At 47.1% G+C, this 11262-nt stretch overlaps 1 protein-coding gene across 2 annotated transcripts in view; it reads right to left on the bottom strand.

Annotated features, from left to right (window-relative positions):
* The window catches only part of dco (discs overgrown casein kinase 1), a 46828-nt gene extending 35793 nt beyond the window's left edge, over positions 1-11035 (bottom strand). Inside the window, exons 1-2 of one of the 2 annotated variants that reach the window (XM_084603564.1) lie at positions 10595-11035; positions 2389-3201 (exon numbers count right to left, since the gene is read on the bottom strand). In XM_084603564.1, coding sequence (XP_084459690.1) covers positions 2389-3201; positions 10595-10670 — 889 coding nt within the window. In that variant the 5' untranslated portion in view covers positions 10671-11035. The remainder of the gene's footprint in view (positions 1-2388; positions 3202-10594) is intronic. The other variant, XM_084603565.1, reaches the window with a different exon arrangement.
* Between the last annotated feature and the right edge of the window lie 227 nt (positions 11036-11262).

Genomic DNA, 11262 nt, shown 5'->3' with positions numbered 1-11262 from the left:
AGCAAATGTTAACAAATTCTAGGAGTATCAACGCAGAGCTCTCAGCGCATTTTCATTGCTTGACAAACGAAAAGAGGAAAAATGACAAGATCATGGTAATAGGAATTGTTCATGTCTCCTATCTGCTCTTTCTGTTAAGAAAAAAAAGTAAATTATCTTTGACTATGACAGCGAAAGTATCTGCACAAACATTGTCTCTGCCCATCACTGAAGATCCTAACGCAGCCCGAACGACGATGGTGGAGCTGCCTTTTCTTTTTCCGTGCTGGGGTTTTCTTGTACACAGGCGGGGAAATGCTAGCGTTGTAACTTACGTTCTTGGGTTACTTCGATTTCCAATTGTCAATAAATTGATTACACATGAAGGAATGCGGCTTCGACTCCGAGACTCTCGTGCTGTCACTCCTGGGAAACAGAATGCGCAGAGCATCCGGTAGCAAGCGGAATTTTAAAAATTCGGCACTTTCCATGACCACACTGTAACCAGATACGTAGATTCATGCCTTTTCCTTTCAAAGATCCATGCTTAGGTCACCCGCCACTCATGCTTCTGTGGAAACCCCTAGAAATGAATCGACTTAAAAACTCCCGACGAGTTTGCGTAGCTGCCTGTGGATCCAACAACGCACCACGTTTTGCCAGCCTTGTTTGGCCAGACTTCATTTCACTGGACATATTCACACAACTAGCCTAACTTTCTGTTCTCTTGAGGATAGTATATTCACGCACGTCATCTAAACCTTAGGATTTCCAATTTCCACACAAACCAACGACAAGCAGTACGCTCCAATGCGCTGGCACCGGCCGGCGCATTCCGGCGTTTCAGCGATGCGCCGAGAGGCGGCACCACCCGTACAGCTGTCCGGTCCCTATGGCGTGCGGTGAAGCATCCCCGAGATCTCGAGGCTCAAAGATGGCCAAATTTCGCGCATTTCTGCGGATGTTTGAGCTACCGCGACCAATTTGGAAACATTTGTCCTAACTTCTAGCGCGGACTTCACTTTGATTTTTGTAGACAAGGAAATAGAATGTTCAAAGATTACAAAACAATCAAAATCAAAAAGTCGAAAATTTTGGGTAAAAACGCGATTTTTCGACCCGCATCTCCCCTTAATGTTCAGTTTAAGCCCAAAGTTCTCACTCTCTTCTTGTACGCGCATCAGAAGTCGCTTGAGTTCCACTTCACTTTCTGCCATTAAGGTGGTATCATCCGCATATCTAAGGTTGTTGATACGTTTTCCAGCAATCTTCACTCCAACTGAACACTCGTCCAGCCCGGCCTTCCTCATGATGCACTCAGCATATAGGTTAAATAGGCAGGGCGACAGTATGCAGCCTTGTCTCACTCCTTTAAGACCATGCTCAGTTCTGACTGTGGCCTCTTGTCCTTTATACAGGTTCCTGAGGAGAGAGATGAGGTGAATTGGAACTCTCATCTCTTGGAGAGCTTGCCACAATCTGTTGTGATCTACGCACTCAAACGCTTTCGCATAATCAATAAAGCAGAAGTAGATGCCCTCAAAGACTGGAAAACCCAGCAGGGCTATGATGGGTTCAGCAAACCTTGGAGGCCACGGCTCATTAGTAGTACTCACCAGTATCTTGGGTGTGGCCCTAGTGCATTATCTCTTATCGTTGACAGAAGAAAGTGGTTTTCTTGAGCACATAATAGACGATGATTGGGTTAAATATACCAACTTCAGGTTGCGACTGCCTAGTGGAGACCAGCCTTGCATCCATTAAGCACGAGTTACAGCACCGTACCACAGCACCACCACTAATTCTTCACTGTTTTGCACTATCGCTTGTTGAGAATATTCACACAGGAAGAAAATACTTTTCAAACTTTCCTATTTGCCTTCACATTTGTTTTCAGTGCTGCTCACATACCCCTAAAGAACAGGACTTGACAACTTTACTACAGGCGACACTCTGTACCAATTAACTCGAAATCTCATTCTTCTGCCCCTTGAGCCCTGGTCGTTGCAGCTAGCAAGGGACTTACACCTGGCCAGCAATGGCTTTGGCACAAAGAAGAAGCAGGCTTTATAGTAAATCTACCAGGATGATGCATACAACACTAGAGATTTCTAGACTCCAGTGACAGACTTCCCTAGACGATAATGCAACAGTCAAGGCCACAGACTGCTATTCAAAAGAAGGCTGAAATCATCAAGCATAGGCTCAGCAGGAGCAGTGGCGATGACAGCTTTTGCTTCCTCACTTTATGCTCCGACGTGCAAAAACACTGTACCTCGACCAATCGTGCACTTCATTTGTTCACAAGCTTTGCAGAAACATCCTCCTACACCCTCAACCTCAACCCAACGTTTATATGCAAACAATAAGCAGCAAGAGAAGGAAGAAGATGGAGGCCCAGATGCGTACTCACAAACTTGAGCATGTTCCAGTCGAAGACGTAGTCATAGGTGAAGCCCTGCCTATGGAAGAGGTTGCGTAGGAGCTGCCGCAGGTACGAGTAGTCTGGCTTCTCGTCAAAGCGCAATGATCGGCAGTAGTTCAAGTAGGTGGCAAACTCCGAGGGGAAGCTGCGGCAGAGCTCCTCGATGGGTGTAGACATCTTCTTCTCGCTGATGCGCTCATACTTCTGCCGCTTGGTGGCCGCTCGCAGGCCCTGCCAGGGCAGGCTTCCGCGGTTGAAGTACATGAGCACGTAGCCCAAACTCTCCAGGTCGTCGCGCCGGCTCTGCTCGATGCCCAGGTGTGTGTTGATGGAGGCGTAGCGCGCGGTGCCCGTCAGGTTCTTGTTCTCCCGGTAAGGGATGTGGTTGTGGGTGCGTGAGTCGCGGTACTTCTTGGCCAGCCCAAAGTCGATGATGTAGACCAGGTTACCCTTCTTGCCCAGACCCATGAGGAAGTTGTCGGGCTTGATGTCGCGGTGGATGAAGTTCTTGGAGTGGATGTACTCAACGCGTGACACCAGCTGGTCGGCCAGCAGCAGCACTGTCTTGAGCGAGAACTTGCGGTTGCAGAAGTTGAACAGGTCCTCAAGCGAGGGTCCCAGTAGCTCCATGACCATAACGTTGTAATCACCCTCGGAGCCACACCACTTGATGAGTGGGATGCCCACGCCGCCCTGCATCATCTTGTAGAACTTGGACTCGATGTGCAGCTGCGGGTGCTTGGTCTTGATGCACTCCAGCTTGATGGCTACCTCTTCCCCCGTTGTTATGTTTGTCCCTGCACACACACATCCCACACACTGTTAGACAGCCAGACATCCCCCCAACTGGGTACATCACAATGTTCAGAACACAAGCCAAAGTTGAAGGAGTGGAAATTTTCACCCTGCGCGCACTCTCTCTCAATTCTCACCTTGTGTAAAGCCACATTCTTTCTTGTAAATTAAACCCATTCGTTGTTCTTCGTTCTCCTTGAAGCATTCCTTAGCCATGAACCTGCTCCTTGACGCACATCTCTACATATCAACAAGCCTATAGTAGCCCTACATGCTTCAAAACATTAATACAGGTGTCAGTGGAGGTACGGCATCTCTCATAGCCTGAGTCGCTGAGCCACAGTTCCAGGATCAGGCCGTGGAAGTGGGATTCAGTTAAGGCTAAAGTGCCATCTAAAAACCGCCCATCTGATAAGCCAGTATGGCACAGCTGGGCACAGGACACCGAGACACTAAAGTGTGCTTTGAACCTCCGTGCAAAACCTTTTAAAGGCTATTCACACTATTGGCTACACCTTTAAATATGGCTATGCAGGGAGAAGGAACTCCCTCGAACTTCCTTCCTATAAAGGACCATCAGGGAGTTCTTCCTTAGTGGAACTGTCACTGTCCCATGGCTAGCAGTGAGCTTTTAGACAAGCCTCCAAGGGCCCATTATAGGTGCTGTCCACATTATACATGTGCGTTAAAAATAAAAAAAGCACTTCAGATGGTCCTCCCCCCCCCCCCCCCCCTTTTTTTCTTCAAACTAGTAGTAATATAATTTCGACACTGAATTAAAGAAATCGGTTTTTGTGCAGATTTGCAGAAACATTTTAGGCTCAAACACTTACATTAAGTGATATAAAATAATATTGCAAATAAAACAAATGAATGCCACCATTTTTAAATATCAGAGCATAATAAAGAGTGAGAGCACCCCTTACAAGGAAAATGTATTTTCCTAAAGGACTGTCGTGCGACATAGCAAGCATCTCCCTTGAGATGACGACTTTGGCTGAAAGGAGTTCAGCTGTGTCCGTGTGACAGGGGTCATACAGACACTTATTTTAGTAAAATAAAAATTAAGAGACCACAAGATGGCCAACTAAACAAAACTACGAGCCTGACACAAGAGTGCAAGCCAAGTGGCAAGCAGCGCAGCGCTCCACAGAAAAATATTGGCCTACAGATAACAGACAAAGGACTTCCGTGAGTAGAACCACCTTGCTAAGCAGCCAACTACACAGGTACTACCAAGACTCACCTCTGCTATCAGCCAGGGATGACGTTTGCAGATTATAGGAGAATGCATGGCCACTTCCCTATCTTGTACAACAAACTGTGTGGTGCCCACAGCCATTCAATGTAACTAGTTATGACCTCAACACTATTTTTCTTACCGCAGTTCACAAGGCGCTGCCCGTCCATCACTACAAGGCAGCCAAGTATGAGAAGAACGCTACCTGACCACACAGTGTTCCTGTTCCGAATACTGTGTGCAAACGACATTTGGAAGGCACAATAATAAATTGCAAGAGAGAACATTTGACAGTAGACGGCTAACAAAAATTGATGCTTTACCACCTCCAGCTCGAATATATGGCAATTAGTGGAGGGCTACCGCTGATATCTGACCTCCTGACGTCCTTAACTGTGCTGTTATTGCAGTACAAAAAAGTCTGCAAATCACTTTCGCTGAATTGTGGCTTCCTGAACAGGTACCACCTCATCTACCTAACACTCAGCAGCTGTACACCACAAAACCAAAATCTTATGACAAACGGCTTAAGCTTAATCGGCACACAATATGCATGAAGAAGACTGACAAAGCCACAAGTTCTGCTCAAACGGTTGCTTGTTTCATTCTGCGTTGAAAAAATTCACCCGCAAGCCCCTGACAGTACACTCACAAAGTACATTTAGTTCATCAGCACTATGGCTCTCAGCCCAAAGATAGGTGTTGTTGACGTGTTTAAGCCAACAAGAGCCGCAGAAAGATATAAAACGTAGCCAAAATAAACTGAGCTTGGATTTCGAATACACAGTGGCACAAAAAAATCTGCTGGCTGCTGCACCATAGCCTTATGCTAATGCCCCTTCTGATCACCCTTCGTGGTTAACTGCCCCTCTCTCAGCCAGTGCACTTCACGCCATCACCGCCAACTCCTATCCATCTACAATGACATCCAGAGACACAGCTATCCCCGAATTTTATACTGTGTTATCATTAAGATAACCAACCACCGGCAACGTAAAAAATCTTTGCCTGCAGCCAAAGCTTGAAACTTGGCTTTGAACCCAAACGACATTTGGAAGGCACAATAATAAATTGCAAGAGAGAACATTTGACAGTAGACGGCTAACAAAAATTGATGCTTTACCACCTCCAGCTCGAATATATGGCAATTAGTGGAGGGCTACCGCTGATATCTGACCTCCTGACGTCCTTAACTGTGCTGTTATTGCAGTACAAAAAAGTCTGCAAATCACTTTCGCTGAATTGTGGCTTCCTGAACAGGTACCACCTCATCTACCTAACACTCAGCAGCTGTACACCACAAAACCAAAATCTTATGACAAACGGCTTAAGCTTAATCGGCACACAATATGCATGAAGAAGACTGACAAAGCCACAAGTTCTGCTCAAACGGTTGCTTGTTTCATTCTGCGTTGAAAAAATTCACCCGCAAGCCCCTGACAGTACACTCACAAAGTACATTTAGTTCATCAGCACTATGGCTCTCAGCCCAAAGATAGGTGTTGTTGACGTGTTTAAGCCAACAAGAGCCGCAGAAAGATATAAAACGTAGCCAAAATAAACTGAGCTTGGATTTCGAATACACAGTGGCACAAAAAAATCTGCTGGCTGCTGCACCATAGCCTTATGCTAATGCCCCTTCTGATCACCCTTCGTGGTTAACTGCCCCTCTCTCAGCCAGTGCACTTCACGCCATCACCGCCAACTCCTATCCATCTACAATGACATCCAGAGACACAGCTATCCCCGAATTTTATACTGTGTTATCATTAAGATAACCAACCACCGGCAACGTAAAAAATCTTTGCCTGCAGCCAAAGCTTGAAACTTGGCTTTGAACCGAAAGTGAAATGAAACGTGTCATCACACATACTTTGCACTTGGACAATTTGGTTAAGCCTGCTGCAACTTTTTGTCACAGTAATCTGACATGAAGTACAGAGAACCCCCAAGATGATTAGTCCCATGAAACAGTGCAACTGTTTATAGGAGCTATTCACCTGACATCATCGCAAGGGGTGCCACAAGCCAGCAAAGCATCAGCTATGCTCATGGTAGCATGTGTGGATACTATTTTTAACTCCTTGCGATCCTTGAAGCACGAGCACTTTTCCTGTCTCGTGGAAACAACTTCTGCCTTCACTAGCATGCGAGTAAGCGGCAGAAGAAAAAAGCGAATCCATTAAAACGACTCCACATTGTTAATGAAAAGCTTGTACAACAGTGGGAATGCTGACGCGATGTGCAGCATACATGACCACTGCCGCGGACGTGTTTAATTCATCAATATGGAGGTCTATCCTAAACACGAGTTAAGTACTGCAACATGTGAAGGAATTGAAAATACAAATCTGAACATTTTTAAATGTTTGACAAGTAGGGGAGCCCGAAAGCTGTCTGTCAATGGCCGGTGCACCGTTTTTTAGAGAAGTAAAAAACAAACAGGTCCATTCGCTTAGCTAGGTCAAATTGTCACCTCCAACTAATTGTGTTACGAGTAAATCTAGAGCAGCTGGTGCACATAGCGCTGCTGCGGACCTACATTTCAGGCCATGAGAATTCCAAGTAGCACAATGTTGCTGCAACTAAATTTCCATAATATTCTCGCTGGATCCACTGTTCCTGCTGTGAGTGCATGATATTATTTGTTCAATAGCTTTGTTCCCCAAATGAAGCAGCAAGGACACTTCCCTTTTCTGCTTGAACAACGCCTGTGGAAGCTGAAAATATGCACAGGTTTCAAAACCGGAGCAATTATTCAAGCGCTCTCTCTCCACAATGTGTTCAGCATCAGTAGAAGACTGTTCACAAATTTGAAAAGCTGCAAGTCATGTTGCATGAAAGACGCAGCTGGCCGGTTTCCCTGCTGAGCTACAGCATGGCATCACTGAGGTAGTTCCAGCACATTGCAGAATACTGTTGCAGACTTCAGGCGCACAGTGTGTTGCATAAAGAAAAGTGCGCTTGGATGTATGTAACATGAAAGCAACTTTACACATCACTTCCAATATAGAGCGGGTACTTTACGGCAAATTTGATGCTGTGTGAGCCTATGAAATCAACAACCACTGCCATGGAGCACTAGCCGTGGCGACTAAGCTTAGTGAATACCTTCACACAGTATAATGAAACTACTATAATGAAACAGCAGTTTGTAATAATGGACCATTGTCTGTGGCATTCTGTATTACCCTTCCAACCACTAAACAACAAAAAAGAATATAAAACAAATCAGAAGTATTGCATCTCGTGATTAGCTTCTCACTTAGGTAACAAAAGAAAGACGTGACAACTTGACTCTTTCTAATCAAAGGAATTGTGTGTGGTGGCCCCAAAACTGACATGTGATGCGAAGGCAGAATAATGGACGGTAGCTAAGGGCAGCTGACTGGATTCCGAGACAAAGCCAACATAGCAGGCAGCAGAAAGTAAGAAGAGCGGATAAGACTAGAAAGTTTGTGCGGATCAAATGGATGCAGCTGGCACATAACCTGTTCAATTGCGGTGACAAGGAAGGGGCACTTGCCCCTTACAGTGGTTCAGTCAGGATTAACGATGAAAGTACACTTGCCCTAGAACAGCACATGGGAACATGTAACACAATTGCGATAGAAGCATGATCCATCGTTCCAAAACTGCTGTGCATGCTGTGGACTGCACCAGATTTAAAAAAGAGCTGCGCATTCAGCCTGCTGCAAGAATGTAGTCAAAGAGAAGCAGGCGAAACTTCGAGAAACCACAGAAGCATGCAGCTTTGAACCCACTACAACACAACTGCAAGGTATATTAAATTTTTGTGCAGCAACAGCAACCACTGGAACTGTAGTAATTGAGAAGGTTTATGCCAAGTGTGTTAATGGCTTCAATCCTGATAAAATGCTTAGCTCTGCAGCTATCATGTTATGAGCATAGGCAAGGTGATATCCCACGTGCTTTTCCAATCAGCTGATCACCACCTGCTTTGAAGCTATGCCTCCTGATCTTTCATGGTGCCCATGACTTCATTTTAACCTAAATATATATGAGATGTGTTACCAGGTCTTGACACATGGGAACAAGAGACAAACAAAAGAATTTAGTACGAGAGCGATGCGATGATAACCTACCCAACAATGTCTGCTGTGTGCATTTTTCTCATATTTAGCTGTTAAGGGCAATCCTCGCAAAAGCTCAAACTGACTTTTAAATATTATAAATTTGTAGTTAGCACTGGATCTTGTCGGCTTTACTTTTATATAAGTTTGAATGAGCTGTTGTCATGTGTCAAACATCATGCAAGCCTGCCATAATTTTTATACAATGTGGCGAAAAGAACTAGAATTATATCTTCTAGAAAGTTTTGTTGGAATTTGTTAGTAGTGCCACACACTTCGTACACGAGTCTTAGTGCTAACACCCTCCCCTCCAATTACTAAGTTTTTTTGTCTGTTTACTTTTTATTCTTATATTTAGCTACTGGCGGCGTGCCTTTACAAAAGGCACGGCCATGATCACCATCAGCTGCTCTTTAAGCTGGCAGCCCTGTCAGGGTTTTACTGACTCATCGCCGGCCAGTCTCAGGAGACGGCGAAAAAAAAAAAAGCGTGCTCGGCGCGCGTGGTCAGCTCTAAAAAATTCGCTTATCCGGAGAGGGCATACGGTGATAGCGGCATAAGCAGTCACGCCAACAAACAAGTCGCCACAGATAAGTAAATTAACGGCAACAGAAGTAGCCAAAACAGCTCGGCCCGCGACACCTTATCAAACGGGCAATTGCCTTCCTCGCGTGCGCACTCTTGGCCATAACCTCTTCAAGAGGGCAGGGGTTACCAGTGTCAAGGATATCCCCCGACTCGGGGCCTCGCAAACTGCGCACTTCGTTTGAACGGGGGTGATGAGAAGATTGGAGGGGAGGGTGCATCCACCGCACCGTCGTTGCTACGCGTCTCGCCCATTTGCGCGGAAGGCGCGGCGGGAAGTAAAAAATAAAACGAGGTTTCCTTCAAGGCAGCTCTAGGTGGCCACCAACCGTAACCCAGGCAGCATTGCTCCTGTTTTTATTTTACCTCAGCTGCCTAAAACGGCTCGCCTACCATCGTAAATAGAGCCGCTGGTCCGTTAATGACAGAATGAGCACTGGTCACGGCGGGCTGTAGAAAAGAAAGATCCCGCCGGCGATGCAGCACGAAGGAACAACACACACATACACCTCACGAACGTTCCTTCCGCCGCTACCGTCTTCGATCAGCTCTCGCACATACACACGCACCGACAAGGGACCAGCGAAGCCTGCCCACAGCGCTCAGCTGAGCGACGGCAGGAGGGCGCGCGGTCAACGGCGGAGAAAATGCTCTCGCCGCGACAAAACGTCCCGTGGCGATCCAAATTCGGCGACTGCCGTCACACCTCAGCTGACCCCGACGGTGACTGAAAAACTCGACGGGGGGCAGACACGGACCTTTTCGCAAGCACGAAAACGCTTCGCGAGCCCTATCGATTACTGAGAGCCGGCCCTTTCTTTTGTTATTGCCACCACCGCCTCCGCGCGTAGTATGTGCTCCGGTCTTTTTCGCTCCCGACACCGAGCCGCCCGCGGCCACGGCGGGCGCCCAGAAATTAAAAACGCTCTGAAGAAAACCCGTCTCGCGCGGCTGACAAGACAACGGAGATGCATCCCAGACCCTTCCCGGCCGTCCACACCCTGAGACTTATTTGGGTGCTCGCTCTCTCGCGTCGAACTAAACAAACACCACAAAAGCGGTCTCTCACATAATGCCCTACGCTGCGACGCATATTAACGGACCCTTGGTTCCTAAGTCTCCAGTTCAAAGAATTCACCCTCGCGGGAACTAAATGTGGGCTAAACGTGCCCGAGCCCGAAACAGTCTCTACAGCAGTTCACGTCCCGATTGCGAGACGCCCAGTCAGGGTACAAAGAACTCTGGGCTGAGGGGCCGACGCTCGCGAGCTGCCTGCGCTAGGGGCGTTCCAGGGTCTTGTACGGATAACAGACAGACTGGGATTAAAAGTTCGAAGACTGAACTAAGAGTTGACCAACACAGAAGCCCAGAAGGAAGGGCCTGCGCTGTGCGAAATGGGTCTGGGTCATCATCAGCTGAACGCAAGCGACTACCGTGCAACAGAGCAACGAAGCAGCGTTTGTCGTCGACACTTACCCAAATAAATATCCCCGAATGATCCGCTGCCAATTTTCCGTCCGAGCCGGTACTTGTTGCCGACCCGAAGTTCCATTTCTTGAGGCTGGAATCGGCCGCTGGTCGCTCGGACGAAACGAATTGGGGTACCCTGTCAATTTTTCTTCAACGAAAATACGCCGCCATCTTGGAAGGATACTGGGCGATTCTGACAACAATATCGTACTCTTTGCAGCGGTTCACCTCGGCGGCAGGGGCCTTCACCAGCTCAGGATCTGCGGGACAGCGCTAGGCCACTATCAAAGCACCTTTCTTGTTAGTTTTCATACCGCTGTAGTCAATTCATAACGAGGATTCTTTGGATTTTTCAGAAACATCGCACCACTCTTTTCCCAACAAATCTTGTAGCGACCTCTCTGCGCATGCGCCAGAAACTCCGCACAGCGAGTTCCCGGATGGACGTTGCCAGACGAGTTGCGATCACAAAGGCGTCGTGGCAAGAAAAATTGCGCAAGCGGACCGTAATTACGCGTTTAAATTACAGCGTCCGTACTATGTACGCAGTGCATGAAGCGCAGAGGAGCGAAATAAAACGAATGAACACGCAGTGATAGGCGCTTTGTTGCTTATTTTTGAGAATTCAAGCGAGCAGAGTCAGCGGATCAAGAGACGAAACTGAAGCAGAAGCT

This window comes from Amblyomma maculatum, chromosome 5 (assembly GCF_055883805.1).
Source record: "Amblyomma maculatum isolate TAMU_Amacu chromosome 5, ASM5588380v1, whole genome shotgun sequence".
NCBI lineage: Eukaryota > Metazoa > Arthropoda > Arachnida > Ixodida > Ixodidae > Amblyomma > Amblyomma maculatum.
Note: the sequence above shows the minus strand (reverse complement) of the source record. Positions and strands in the feature narration are given on the sequence as shown.